A 15,581-nucleotide genomic window follows, 5' to 3' on the forward strand; every position below is an offset into this window, starting at 1 on the left:
GAGGGGATGGAAAAAGATATTCCACACAAATGGAAATCAAAAGAAAGCTGGAGCAGCAATACTCATATCAGATAAAACAGACTTTAAAATAAAGAATGTTGGGGCTTCCCTGGTGGTGCAGTGGTTGAGAGTCCGCCTGCCGATGCAGGGGACACGGGTTCGTGCCCCGGTCCGGGAAGATCCCACGTGCCGCGGAGTGGCTGGGCCTGTGAGCCATGGCCGCTGAGCCTGCGCGTCCGGAGCCTGTGCTCCGCAACGGGAGAGGCCACAACAGTGAGAGGCCCACGTACCGCAAAAAAAAAAAAAAAAAAAAAGAATGTAACAAGAGACAAGGAAGGGCACTACATAATGATCAAGGGATCAATCCAAGAAGAAGATATAACAATTATAAATATATAGGAGCACCTCAATACATAAGGCAAATGCTAAGAGCTATAAAAGAGGAAATCGACAGTAACCCAATAATAGTGGGGGAGTTTAACACCGCACTTACACCAATGGACAGATCATCCAGACAGAAAATTAATAAGGAAACACAAGCTTTAAATGACACAGTAGACCAGATAGATTTAATTGATATTTATAGGACATTCCACCCAAATACAGAAGATTACATTTTCTTCTCAAGTGCACACGGAACATTCTCCAGGACAGATCACATCTTGGGTCACAAATCAAGCCTTGGTAAAGTTAAGAAAATTGAAATCATATCAAGCATCATTTCTGACCACAACACTATGAGATTAGAAATCAATTACAGGGAAAAAATGTAAAAAACCACAAACACATGGAGGCTAAACAATACGTTACTAAATACCCAAGAGATCACTGAAGAAATCAAAGAGGAAATCAAAAAATACCTAGAGACAAATGACAATGAAAACACGATGATCCAAAACCTATGGGATGCAGCAAAAGCAGTTCTAAGTGGGAAGTTTATAGCAATACAATCCTACCTCAAGAAAAAACAAAAAATCTCAAATAAACAGGCTAAACTTACACCTAAAGGAACTAGAGGAAGAACAACAAACAAAACCCCAAAGTCAGTAGAAGGAAAGAAATCATAAAGATCAGAGCAGAAATAAATGAAATAGAAACAAAGAAAACAATAGCAAAGATCAATAAAACTAAAAGTTGGTTCTTTGAGAAGATAAACAAGATTGATAAACCTTTAGCCAGACTCATCAAGATAAACAGGGAGAGGACTCAAATCAATAATATTAGAAATGAAAAAGGAGAAGTTACAATGGACACCACAGAAATACAAAGCATCCTAAGAGACTACTACAAGCAACTCTATGCCAATAAAATGGACAACCTGGAAAAAATGGACAAATTCTTAGAAAGGTATAAGCTTCCAAGATTGAACCAGGAAGAAATAGAAAATACGACCAGACCAATCACACATAATGAAATTGAAACTGGGATTAAAAATATTCCAACAAACAAAAGCCCAGGACCAGATGGCTTCACAGGTGAATTCTATCAAACATTTAGAGAAGAGCTAACACCCATTCTTCTCAAACTCTTCCAAAATATTGCAGAGGAAGGAACACTTCCAAACTCATTCTATGAGGCCACCATCACCCTGATACCAAAACCAGACAAAGAGACTACAAAAAAAGAAAATTACAGACCAATATCACTGATGAATATAGATGCAAAAATCCTCAACAAAATACTAGCAAACAGAATCCAACAACACATTAAAAGGATCATACACCATGACCAAGTGGGATTTATCCCAAGGATGCAAGGATTCCTCAATATACGCAAATCAATCAATGTGATACACCATATTAACAGACTGAAGAATAAAAACCATATGATCATCTCAATAGATGCAGAAAAAGCTTTTGACAAAATTCAACACCCATTTATGATAAAAACTCTCCAGAAAGTGGGCATAGAGGGAACTTACCTCAACATAATAAAGGCCATATATGACAAACCCACAGCAAACATCATTCTCAATAGTGAAAAACTGAAAGCATTTCCTGTAAAATCAGGAACAAGACAAGGATTTCCACTCTCGCCACTATTATTCAACATAATTTTGGAAGTCCTAGCCATGGCCATCAGAGAAGAAAAAGAAAAAAAAGGAATCCAAATTGGAAAAGAAGAAGTAAAACTGTCACTGTTTGCAGATGACATGATACTATACATAGAGAATCCTAAAGATGCCACCAGAAAACTACTAGAGCTAATCAATGAATTTGGTAAAGTTGCAGGATACAAAATTAATGCACAGAAATCTCTTGCATTCCTATACACTAACAATGAAAGATCAGAAAGAGAAATTAAGGAAACAATCTCATTCACCATTGCAACAAAAAGAATAAAATATGTAGGAATAAACCTAAGGAGGTAAAAGACCTGTACTCAGAAAACTATCAGACACTGATGAAAGAAATCAAAGATGACACAAACAGATGGAGAGATAGACCATGTTCTTGGATTGGAGGAATCAATTTTGTGAAAATGACTATACTACCCAAAGCAATCTACAGATTCAATGCAATCCCTATCAAATTACCAATGGCATTTTTTACAGAACTAGAACAAAAAATCTTAAAATTTGTATGGAGACGCAAAAGACCCCGAAGAGCCAAAGCAATCTTGAGGGAAAAAAACCGTGCTGGATGAATCAGACTCCCTGACTTCAGACTATACTACAAAGCTACAGTAATCAAGACAACATGGTACTAGCACAAAAACAGAAATATAGATCAATGAAACAGGATAGAAAGCCCAGAGATAAACCCATGCACCTATGGTCACCTTATGTTTGATAAAGGAGGCAAGAATATACAATGGAGAAAAGACAGCCTCTTCAATAAGTGGTTCTGGGAAATCTGGACAGCTACGTGTAAGAGAATGAAATTAGAACACTCCCTAACACCATACATAAAAATAAACTCAAAACGGATTAAAGGCCTAGCTGTAAGACCAGACACTATAAAACTCTTAGAGGAAAACATAGGCAGAATACGCTATGACATAAATCACAGCAAGATCCTTTTTGACCCACCTCCTAGAGTAATAGAAAAACAAAAATAAACAAATGGGACCTAATGAAACTTAAAAGCTTTTGCACAGCAAAGGAAACCATAAACAAGACCAAAAGACAACCCTCAGAATGGGAGAAAATATTTGCAAATGAAGCAACTGACAAAGGATTAATCTCCAAAATTTACAGCCAATGCAGCTCAATATCAAAAAAAGAAACAACCCAATCCAAAAATGGGCAGAAGACCTAAATAAACATTTCTCCAAAGAAGATATACAGATTGCCAACAAACACATGAAAGGATGCTCAACATCATTAATCATTAGAGAAATGCAAATCGAAACTACAATGAGGTATCACCTCACACCGGTCAGAATGGTCATCATCAAAAAATCTACAAACAATAAATGCTGGAAAGGGTGTGGAGAAAAGGGAACCCTCTTGCACTGCTGGTGGGAATGTAAATTGATACAGCCACTATGGAGAACAGTATGGGGGTTCCTTAAAAAAACTAAACCTAGAATTACCATATGAACCAGCAATCCCACTACTGGGCATATACCCAGAGAAAACCATTATTCAGAAAGACATATGCACTCCAATGTTCATTGCAGCACTATTTACAATAGCCAGGTCATGGAAGCAACCTAAATGCCCATCGACAGACAAATGGATAAAGAAGGTGTGGTACGTATATACAATGGAATATTACTCAGCCATAAAAAGGAACGAAATTGGGTCATTTGTAGAGACGTGGATGGACCTAGAGACTGTCATACAGAGTGAAGTAAGTCAGAGAGAGAAAAACAAATACTGCATATTAATGCATATATGTGGAATCTAGAAAAATGGCACAGATGAACCAGTTTGCAAGGCAGAAATTGAGACACAGATGTAGAGAACAAACGTATGGACACCAAGTGGGGAAAACAGGGTGGGTGGTGGTGGTGGTGGGATGAATTGGGATATTGGGATTGACATATATACACTAATATATATAAAATAGATAGCTAGTAAGAACCTGCTGTATAAAATAAATAAAATAAAATTCAAAAAGAAAAAGAAATGTTTTTGCAAAGATAAATGATATGTCAAAAATTAACTGTTTACTTTGCTATTCAAATTATCTCTGGATTTGAAAGAAATTTTTTTAAATCTCTGCAAAAAGAAAAAGAAAAAAAGGACTTAGAGATGAATGAAAACAAAAGCACAACACACCAAAACTCACAGGATGCATCAAAAGCAGTATTAAGGGGGATATTCATAGCTGTAAATGCTTACATTAAAAAATAAGATCTCAAATAAACAGCCTAACTTTGTAACTTAAAGAACTTGAAAAACGAAAACAGAGATCTAATAATAAAGCAGAAATAATAAAGATTATAGCAGAAATAAACAAAACAAAGAATACAAAAATAATAGAGAGGGACTTTCCTCGTGGTCCAGTGGTTAGGACTCTGCGCTCCCAATGCAGGGGGTCCAGGTTCGATCCCTTGTCAGGGAACTAGATCCCGCATGCTGCAACTGAAAGGATCCCACATGGTGCAATGAAGATCTCGCATACCACAACTAAGACATGGCATAGCCAAATAAATTAACTAATTAATTAATTAATTTTTTTTAAAAAAAGAAAAATAATAGAGAAAATCAATGAAACCCAAAGTTGGTTCTTTGAAAAGATTAATAAAATTAACAAACCTTTAGCTAGATGATCTAAGAAAAAAGAGAAAAGACTTAAATTACTAAAATCCAAAATGAAAGTGGGGACATTACTACTGATTCCACGGAAATAAAAAACGATTTTAAGAGACTACTATGAACTACTGTACACCAACAACTTGGATAATCTAGATGAATGGACAAATTCTTAGAAACACAAAACCTACCAAGACTGAATCACAAGGAAATAACAAATCTGAATAAATCTCTAACAAGTAAGGAGATTGAATCAGCAATCAAAATCTTCCCAAAAAGAGAAGCTCTGGATGTGATGGCTTCGCTGGTAAATTCTATCCAACATTTAAAGAAGAACCCTTGTGCACTGTTGGTGGGAATGTAAAATGGTGCAACCACTGTGGAAAACAATATGGTGAATTCTCAAAAAATTAAACACAGAATTACCATATGATCCAGCAACTCCACTTCTGGGTATATACCCAAAAGAATTGAAAGCAGAGTCTCGAAGTGATATTTGCACATCCATATTCATAGAAGGGTTATTCATAATAACCAAAAGGTGGAAGCAACCTAAGTGTCCACCAAAGGACGAATGGATACACGAAATGTGGTCCACCCATACAACGGAATGCTATTCAGGCTTAAAAAGAAAGCAAATTTTGATACATGCCACAACAAGGATGAACCATGAGGACACCATGCTAAGTGAAATGAGCCAGTCACAAAAGGACAAATACTATATGATTCCACTTACATGAGGTCCTTAGAGCAGTAAGATTCATAGAGACAAAAAGTAGAAGAGTGGACGCTAGGGGGCTGAGGGGAGGGAGGATTGGGGAGTTAGTATTTAATGGGGACATAGTTTCAGTTTTGCAAGAGGAAAGGAGTTTTGGAGACGGAGGGTGGTGATGGCAGCACAACAATACGAATGCACTTATTACCACTGAACCGTACACCTAAAAATAGTTAAGGTGGTCAATTTTATGTTACGTGTATTTTACCAATTTTAAAAATTAGAAAAGAAAAAAAAAAAGAGCTGACGAGTCCTTGCCTGGGCCCAGCAAGAACCTCCTCCTTGGTCTCAGATCTGTACTCTCTGACTCATCCTTGCTCCAGCCAACAGAGGGAGAGAGACCGTCTCAAATCCCAAATGCCTCCCAGCAACCCTCTGTGGCTCTCCACACCCCCACCACAGACCACACGGCCGTCACACTCCCTGCCTCGTCCTCTTGGCCTGCCTCATCCCAACCATGTGAAAATCACCAGCCTCTTCCAAGCCCCAACTCTTGCCCATGCTGGTCCTGCCTCCTGGATCCCCTTCCCCCCTTCTTGTTTATTTATCCTGTGGGACCCAGCTTGGGCTCCACCTGCCCTGGGAGTCTTTCTAGCTTCCCCAAAGGGTCCCTCTACTTCCTCCCAAGCCCTCCATGAGAACACTGGCCCTACTGAAGCATGAAGCCCTTGGAGGCATAAAACATAAATTCTACGCGTGAGGGGACCCTATCTGCCTTGATCAAGGTGCCATCCCTGGCACCAAAAACACTACCCAGCACCCAAAACATCACCCAGTACACAGAAAATAGATACATTTTTACTCTCCGTACATCTCTGATGATGGACTGACAGCCCATCTTAAATCTGGACTCCCAGAACAAAATGCAGTAATCAGCTTCTGTTCTGACCAGCAGGGAAGACTGCCCATAATGAGGACAAGCACATCCGTGAAAGCGGCCTGAGGAACCCCCAGCTGAGTGCTTGGCTCTGTGCTGAGCATGTGCCACGGCATCTCATGCCAAGAAGGGGACCCCAGCTCAGCAGTCGGTCCACCCGCTGGCCAATCCACTAGCCCCAGGGTCTGAACTTTCATGCCTAACTGGTTTCCCAGGGCAAGTCACCACTACCTTCTGACACTAAGCATTGAAAGAAAAAAGCCAACTGCATCTGGCAAGAATTTAGCACAGCACTGCTGCTTCAAGGCGAACTAAAAGAGAAAACAATGTAGAAAGGAAATGTGCTGAGAGAAGCAGCCTGTTTTGCGGGCAGGAGCCTGAGTCCCCTGAGGAGCGAGGAGGGGGTGGGTGGGTGGAATTGAGTTCATGTTCCAGGGAACTGTAATCATTTTAATGAGCTCGTTATATAAACAGAGCGGATAGAGTTACCCCAAGAGGGAGTTGTTAAGAAGCATGAAGCCCTCAAATTTCATATTTCATAGGCAGATGTCTGAGGCTACAGAGGGATTTGGGGCTGACTTCATAGCTTTGAGTTTTATGTGTTAGAAAAGGATGCCCAATGTCTTACTCAGATGTTGGTGTCAGATCTCCAGGCAAACCGACTGGGAACCATCTTTCATGAGTGCCTCTGAGTCAGCCCACAAAGGCAGCAAAGGAAAGAAATCATACTTACCTGATGTTGAGACAGTGCCAAATCCATGTTTCAGGGAAGTAGGTCCTTTTCTTCTTCTCTGCTCTACGAAAATATTTTTTTTAAAAAAGAAATGATTAAAGTTTCACGGACATAACTTAATTGTTACCTGGCAGGTTAACATTCTACTTGATTAGCCTATAATATGTTAATTCTCTCACCCAGCAGCTTCATTTTCTACACGTTTTAATTCTCTGACCTGGAAAGGTTAGTATTCTACTCTAATAGGACACAATGTGTTAATTCTTTCACCTGGCAGGGTTAACATTCTACTTGATTAGGACTAGTACAAGCGAGGCATCAAAGGCTTCACAGAGGCTTCTTAAAATGACAGTGGTGCCTCGCATCCTGAATTTAGAAGGTAAGAAGGGCCACAGGGACCATCCCATGTCCTCTCCTTTGTTAATTTCCCTCCCTGGGTTTGCCATGTTTTTCTGCATCATTACATAGAGCTCTCCTATCCCCTCTCCCCCTTCCTCTGTGCTTTCATTTTTTTTTTTCAGTTTTTTTTAATTGAAGTATAGTTGACTTACGACATTGTGTTAGTTTAGTTTCTGAAGTACAGCAAAGTGATTCAGTTATATGTATATACATTCTTTCATGTGCTTTCATTCTTGGTTTATCCCCAGAAGCCTCATAGCCCACCTTCCTCAGGGGCTGTCCTATTCTTTTTTTTTTTTCTTTTCCTTTTTAGTCTTTATTGAATTTGTTACAATATTGCTTCTGTTTTATGTTTTGGTTTTTGGGCCCCGAGGCAGGTAGGATCTTAGCTCCCCAACCAGGGATTGAACCTGCACCCCCTTCAGTGGAAGGCAAAGTCTTAACCACTGGACTGCCAAGGAAGTCCAGGGACTGTCCTATTCTTTAAAAAATAATATTAATAAGCCCTACTTGACATCTGGCAAAACTTCTCAAGATTAGAAATGCTCACATCTCTTTCAACCTGAGGTTACCTCTCCCAGGGATGAACCCTGAAATTAACCACAGACACATGTGCAAAGACAGACTATGGTGTGGCTCACTGCAGCACTGTGAGAAATAACAAACATCGTTTGGTTAATCAAATGACAGTACATTCACACCGTGGAATATTACGTGTCAGTGAAAAAGGGTGAGGTAAGTATCTATGTACTGGTATGAAATGGCCTCTAAGGTTTATCGCTGACTTTAAAAAGGAAGGCACAGAACAGTATTATAGTATTCTCCCACTGCGTTTTTTTTTTTTTAAATCCTTGTGTATACACAGAAAATTTCTAGAAGGATATCTAAGGAATTATTGACCATTATTGCCTCTTAGAAGGGAGCGGAGGATCTGGAGGTGGGAGGGAGACTTCCATTTCATTATATACCCTTTCATACTCTTTGAAAAATAATTTAACCACATGCATATGGTTAAGAAAAATGTCCTTCAGAATAAGGATGCATTATCCAATGACAAAAAGGCACAAACACTTGCTTTTTAAGGCATTTCTTGTGCCTTTCTGCATTGGGATTTACAATTCCCTTTGAGGTTTTGGGTTTCGAGGCTGCTTGCATATCCACTTCAGGCCAAGCTCTGAGGAGGCACGCACGTGGGAGGCTCCAGGCTTCCAGAGTAGTGTCTGGCTGAAGGATGCTCAGGGGCCAATATTCCACCTCCTCACTCAACCACATCTCAGAAGTGCCTTCGTGTGCGTCCAAAGTACCACAGGGGGAGCCTGGTCTGCCTATGCCCTGATGTGGAGTTTGGAAACGAGGACCCCTGTGGGCCTGTTAAATGTGTGACTTGGGCAGGAAGAACCTAGGGGATCCAGGTATCCAGAAACCACTGCAGAGGAGACTGGGGGGACTGGGAAGGTTCCCAATCTGGGCAGAGAGGGCTTGAAAGAAGAAGAGGGTTTTCATGGACAGGCCTGCCAGGGTGGGACATCCTCTGGGCCACATCTGGCTCAGAACAAGGGCTAAGGAGTCTGGGTGCCACCCTCAAGGTCTCCAAAGAGACCCAGATGCTGGGGCACTGCTGACCACACTGACCCCATCCCTGGCCCACTTGGTTCTGTGCTTCTCATTTAATGAGTTGGCAGGAAAGGGTACATCCAAGGCCTGCCTCCCCTTTCCCAGCCTACACACCCCTAAATTCAGAGAGAGTGAAAAGGCAAGGTCTTCAAAACACCCTACCCCTCCCCAAGCTGGCTGGAGTTGAGGAGTTAGTGGGAGAGGCAGAGAATGAAGAAGGTGGGAAAGAAGACAGGTGGGGGATGGGGGAGCAGAAGGGAGGGAACAAAGGGAAAGACAGGAGAGAACAGGAAACACTACCTCCTGTGAAACAAAGGTTTCCATGAGACCAGGGACAAAGCCACAAATCTAAGGGGGAGATGTGAACTCCTCTCTCTCAGTAATTGATAAGTTAGCAAACAAACAAAGAAACAAAATGAGCAAGGATATGGAGGGTTTGGGCACCATCTACCATAGACTTGACCAAAAGTACTCATAGAGAATCCTATACCCAATGACAGGAGCTTGGACATTCTTTTCAAGTAGATATGAGCATTTACAAAAACAGACCATATACCACATAGCCAGTCTCCAAAATAAAAAACAGATGATGGGTATCATACAGACTATGTTTGTTGACCATAGTGGATATCATACAGACCATGTTCTCTGGCCATGATGCACATCTGACACAAATTTATAAAACACATAAAATTATAATAATTTTAAAAATCACTTGAAAATTGAAAACACCTCTGGGTAAGTCACTTGCCACATCTGGGCAAATCAATTTTTCCACTAGTAAGAATCTATTTGGAAGCCAGCAATAATGGAAACACTTCATAGCACAACTTGGGTGCAGCCAAAGCAACACTCTGAGGCTTAAACATTTGATTTAAAATAAGAAAGACTGAAAAGTAATTACTTGGTGTCTAACTCCAAAAGGTAAAGAGTTGAAGGGGAAAGGGGAAGAGACAGGAACAGAAGGAAGGAGGAAATGGTGGGAGGAAGGAGAAAGGGTAATAGAGAGAATTTTCTAAGCAGAGTCTCTGGGAGTGGGAGGATCAAGCCACAGTTTCCCACCCTGCCCCAATTTGTCTGTCCCTAGGCAGATCTGCTCCCCTGTTACACCTTCCTTCTCTTCTGCACCCCCAACCCCCAATTCCATGCACTTGGATGGGTCCAAGGACTAGGGGGAGCAGAGCCAAAGTGCTCAGTGCCCCAGCACACTAGGCCATTGGTGAGTCTGGCCCCAAGGAGACACTGGGCAATGTCTGAAGACATTTTTGGTTGTCACAACTGGGGGTAGGGGTGGGGGGTTACTGGCATCTGGTTGGTGGAGACCAGGGATGCCACTCAACACCCTATAGTGCGTGGGGCAGCCTCACTGCAGAAAATGATCCAGCCCCAAATGTCAACAGTATGAGTTTAGACAACCCTACTCGAGGCAGTGACAATTACCTGGGGGGTTGTCTGGAGGACACTGCTGCCATCAGGCTCCCTGTGTGGGGCTGGAAGGCAGGGACAGCCTCATCAGTGTACAGGCCGCCGTCTTGCCGGTGGTTCAGGCTCACCAGGTCTGTCATCACCACCAGTCCTGTTTCCTAGGCAACAGATAATGCCCAGACCCACAGTGGGGAAGTGGACATTGTAGTCCCAGAGGTCACTGCCCCAACATCACTGCTGCGTAGCCCTGAGGGAGTCAGTCCTCTCTCCAGGCTTGGTGACACGGACTAAGGGGGTCATGGGACCCAGTAACCATCCAGGGCAGAGCAGAGGGGAGGCCAGCACGTTTGTGGTCTAGGCACAAAAGGCCACATCTTGTATGATTCCATTTATATGAGACGTCCAAAACCACAGGGAGATCAATGGTTGCCAGGTGCTGGGGGAGGGTGGGTGTGGAGTGACTGCTAATGGTGACAGGTCTCCTTTTGGGGTGATGGAAATGTTCTGGAACTAGACAGAGGTGCTGGTTTGCACAGCACTGTGAATGTACTAAATGCCACTGAATTGTTCACTTTAAAATGGGTTAATTTTCTGCTATGCGAATTTCACCTCTATTTAAAACAAATCAATTGGTGCAGTGCCTAATCCGGACCAAGAGCCAATGACTGTGGGCTGCAGTTATTACTGTTATAATACAGGGACTTCCCTGCTGGTCCAGTGGTTAAGACTTCACCTTCCAGTGTAGGGGGTGCGGGTTTGATCCCTGGTCGGGGAGGTAAGATCCCACGTGCCTCACGACCAAAACACATAAAACAGAAGCAGTTGTAACAAATTCAATAAAGACTTTAAAACAATGGTCCACATCAAAAAAATTCTTTAATAAAAAAATGATATATATGTATATATATTGGTATATATATTTGATACAGCAAAATGTTAACTGTGGGATCCAAGTGGTGGATCTACAGGTGTTCGCTAATTTGTTCAACGTTTCTATATGTTTGAAAATGTTCCATAATAAAAATGGGAGGAAAAGGATGCCTTTTATTTATTTTAATTTGTTTTGGCCATGCCGCAGGGCTTGCAGGATCTTAGTTCCCCGACCAGGGATTGAACCCAGGCACCAGCAGTGAAAGCACAGAGTCCTAACCACTGGACCACCAGAGGATTCCCAAGGATGCCTTTTAAATGATTTAAAACCTAGGATGAAAAGTGCTCTCATGCATTTGAGTGGAGACCGCCAGCATGCTAAAGTGGGCTAGAATGACATTTGTGTGTATTGTGTCTCCAGCAGCGCCCTGGTCCCCGGAGCCAGGAAGGAAGGGGACAGATTTGAGCTATAAATGTCAGCAAGGGACCTGAGAACACGGCACCTGCACCCATAGTGTAGGTTTTCCTTCCACCAAAGCACTTTCATCATCATTGCTCCAGAACAAGTTCAAGTTATCAATGGATACTCATTCTGCTCTCGTCCGTTTTGCAAATTGGAGGGTCCACATATGAGCTTCCACTGGGGACAATCAAAAAAGATTCTGCAATGCTAAAAGTTTGGAAACTTCCACCCCAACCCATCTCTGTACCCCGAGACCCTTTGTTTCAAAGGAAAAGGAGCTCAGAAGGGGGCGGTGGGGTCCAAGACCACCTCTCCTTACGGCAAAGGCAAACCCGGAGTCCTTGGTGACACCCCAGGGCCACAGGAAGATGGAGGAGCGCCGGCGTCGTCGGGCCATCAGCCCAGCCCACCAGAAGGGTCCATCCTCCCTGGACACCCCAAAAGCATCAGAAACATCGTAATCTTCCAATTCCCGGAAAACCTACAAACAAAGGGGAGCAGGAACTGGTCAACTGAGGGTTTCTTTTCAACCCAAACTGGCCTGGCATGCTCCCATCTCAACCTCCTCTCAATGTATCACTTGGAACCAATCTTAGGAGACCGGAGTCGGTGGCATTAACCCATTTTTAAGATGGGAAGCGTGGGGCTGAAGAGGTGGGACCCGGACAACGTGACATTGGATTTGACTCCAAGATCTTTTAACTGCACCCAAACAGCGACAAGGATGGGGTTTGCTGAGAATGAACCCAGTGAAGAGAGACAATCTGGATTTATACGGGGCTTTTCAGTTATTGGAAAGGAAGAGACGTCCGTGAAGATGCTGGAGCCCAGTGCCCAAGGGCCCCCGCTCACCTGGGTGGGAGTCAGCCGAAACCCAGACCTGAGCAAGTAGATGCTCTTGTCAACCGCAGCTACACACACGCAACTGCCCCTTGCAGCCCTGACCCGCAGATCGATGACTTCCCCGGGTTGGGTCTCATTTGCTGAATATGTCAGTGAAACCTGGACCCAAACACAGCAGAAAACTCGGGAGCTTGACCAAACTCTCCAGACCCACCCACCCACCCACCCTCTCTGCCCTCCGAGAAGAGTCGGTCCTCGCCAGCTCAGCTGGGACCCTGGCTTTGCTGCCCAGATGAGGAAAAGGATGGGAGGCTGAATGACGGGAACTAGGCTGGCGCAACTGGTACATTCTGTGCAGAAGATGGGAGGGGAGAAGAGAGGTGGGGAGAGGGGCGGTGACAGAGGACATGTTGCAGCCAGTTTTGGAGGGCGCAGGGAGAGGACGTGGGGGGCGGAGCCCGTTTGGGGGGACGTGAGTGGAGCCCAGCAGGGACAGAGAACAGCTGACCACTTTTCCTGTGTGTAATGAATCCCCATCTGGGTGAGTTTTGGAGGATCTCCAGTAAAGACGCAACTTAGGATCCTGAAGGTAGGGCAACCCTTAAAAGTCCTGCCTGTCATACTATGTGAAGTCTGAGTGGCAGCTGTGTGCAGTCTACCCCAGCCCCGACACCCTGGAGCCCTCAGCCCTGATGACTCTTGCACATCGCCTCTCCCTCCCCCAGTTTGGTACCCGATTCTCTACCTGGTTTTCAAAGAAGGTCTCAACAGCAAACTGGAGGCTGTCAGCCACCCCTTCTCCATTCTCCCTGACGTAGAAGGCCAGCAGGCGGCCGAGGGGGACCATGCTGGGGGTCACGGTCAGCCGGAGAGAGGTCACGCACACATTGACCTCTGCTGCTGGGGCTGGAGAGGGCTCTTAGACAAGTCAAAGGTGGGGAGAAACATGAAAGCTCAGCATCCCACAGTAGAACCACCGATGCACCAGTTGCTCTGGGGGTTACATAGGGGGTGGCGCGAAGAGATGGCAGCCCAGGGCTGGCCCAGGGCAACTACTCCATGTATACTCACACCCCCTGTTATTTCACCCAGAAGGGAAGATAAACCCAAGAGGATGTGGACGCACAATGTCCAAAGCACCATTCAGGCCAGTGGTTCTCAACCATGGCAATGCTACTCCCCAGGGGGCATTTGGTAATTTTGGTTGTCGCAACTTGGGGGTGTTACTGGCATCTAGTGGGTGGAGGCCAGGGATGCTATCCAACACCCTACAATGCACAGGACAGCCCCACAGAGAATAATCCGGCCCCAAACATCAGTAGTGTGGAGGATGAGAAACTGACGTGGATGAGAGAGACCCTGTCTGACGTCCTGTCTGCCTGTCTGCCCGCCTTCTTATCCATCATCCATCCATCCATCCATCCAATTATCCACCCATCCATCCATCTATGACTCTATCTAACCATCCATCTATCAATTTATCTATTGATTCTATTTATAAAGCCATCTCTTTATCGACCCACCTATCCATGACTCTATCCATCCATCAACTTATCTATTGATAATTCTATCTATGAATCTGTCTCCCTATCTATCTATCTATCTATCTATCTATCTCAGTGATTCACACCCAGGCGTCACTTTTCCCCCTAGAGACACTGGTGATATCTGGAGACATTTTAGGTTGTCATACTGTGTGTAGGGGGGTTGCCACTGGCATCTAGTGGGGGGAGACCAGGGATGTTGCTCAGCAGCCTACAGTGCACAGCACAGGCCCCATAACAAAGAATATCCTGCAAGTGTCCACAGTCCCTAGTTAGGGGATCCTGCTTGAGGCAGAAGGGCTGTGAAGAGGACGAGGCTGGGGAGACCCAGGGGAGGAGGTGGGTCTTGTGAGGAACATGTGGAAAAGAAGGACCCCTACATGGGGAATCAGTCTGGGCAAAGGCGGAAGGGGCCTGGCAGATGGCAACCTGGCACAGCGTGGGCCTGTGCAGGGGCCCAGCCCACGGCAGCCTCAAGAAGCGATGCCTCCAACAGCTGGTCACTGCCCAACCTCCTGGCCCCAACCCGGTCTTGCCTGGGACGTGTGCCCTCCACCCTGAGGCAGGCCCCCCCCTCCTGGCTGCACCCTGCCTACTCCTCCTTGCTGGGGCGCCCACCCCAGTCTCAATGGTTCAGAAGGAATATAGGAACCTCCAGCCCGTGGCCTAGCTCACCTGTCTCGGAAAGGTGCGTTAAGCGGATGGGCTTCTCCGGGGCTGCCCGCTTGCTTCTCTGCTGGGTGATGTGGGCAGGCTGCTGGCCCGAGAGCACAATGTTGCCCCTCGCAGCCACCTCATAGTACAGAGTGAAATTGCAGGGACACGTGGACTTCACTGGGAAATGGGCATCCTCCCCGACCTGTGGGAGACACGTAGCATGGGGAGCCATGCCTGACATCCACAGCCCAGCACCAATGCCACAGCCTACCCTAGGGAGAAGGCCACTGTGGGGCCACAGGGAGGCCCTGTGGGTCCTTGGGCAAGTCATTTCACCTCTCTGATCCTCAGTTTCCCCATTTGTAAAATAAGGTTATATCTCCTGGACAGAAGGTCCTGAGGATCCAATGAATGATGAACGTATCATTCTCAACATCACACCTGTTCACTGTGGGTGGTTAATAAATGTCATTCTACTTCCCACTGAAGACAAGAACCCACCCGTTAAAGGAGCTGACCCAAAGGTACTCACTCCCACAGCCAAATCTGGGAAACTGGAGTAGCAGAAAGAAGAATGAACTCTTCAAGAGTGTCAAGGTCATGAAAGACAAGGAAAGACCAAGAAACCATCAGACTGGAGGACACGAAATGCAGTGTGAGATCCTGCATGGGATCC

At 44.7% G+C, this 15,581-nt stretch overlaps 1 protein-coding gene across 1 annotated transcript in view; it reads right to left on the reverse strand.

Moving 5' to 3' along the window:
- The window catches only part of CPAMD8 (C3 and PZP like alpha-2-macroglobulin domain containing 8), a 96,813-nt gene that overhangs the window by 49,506 nt on the left and 31,726 nt on the right, over positions 1-15,581 (reverse strand). Inside the window, exons 14-19 of the mRNA XM_082651268.1 lie at positions 14,924-15,107; positions 13,450-13,622; positions 12,714-12,863; positions 12,181-12,342; positions 10,544-10,686; positions 7,091-7,153 (exon numbers count right to left, since the gene is read on the reverse strand). Coding sequence (XP_082507394.1) covers positions 7,091-7,153; positions 10,544-10,686; positions 12,181-12,342; positions 12,714-12,863; positions 13,450-13,622; positions 14,924-15,107 — 875 coding nt within the window. The remainder of the gene's footprint in view (positions 1-7,090; positions 7,154-10,543; positions 10,687-12,180; positions 12,343-12,713; positions 12,864-13,449; positions 13,623-14,923; positions 15,108-15,581) is intronic.

The sequence above is a fragment of the Grampus griseus genome, assembly GCF_964374135.1.
Source record: "Grampus griseus genome assembly, chromosome: 3".
NCBI classification, from domain to species: domain Eukaryota; kingdom Metazoa; phylum Chordata; class Mammalia; order Artiodactyla; family Delphinidae; genus Grampus; species Grampus griseus.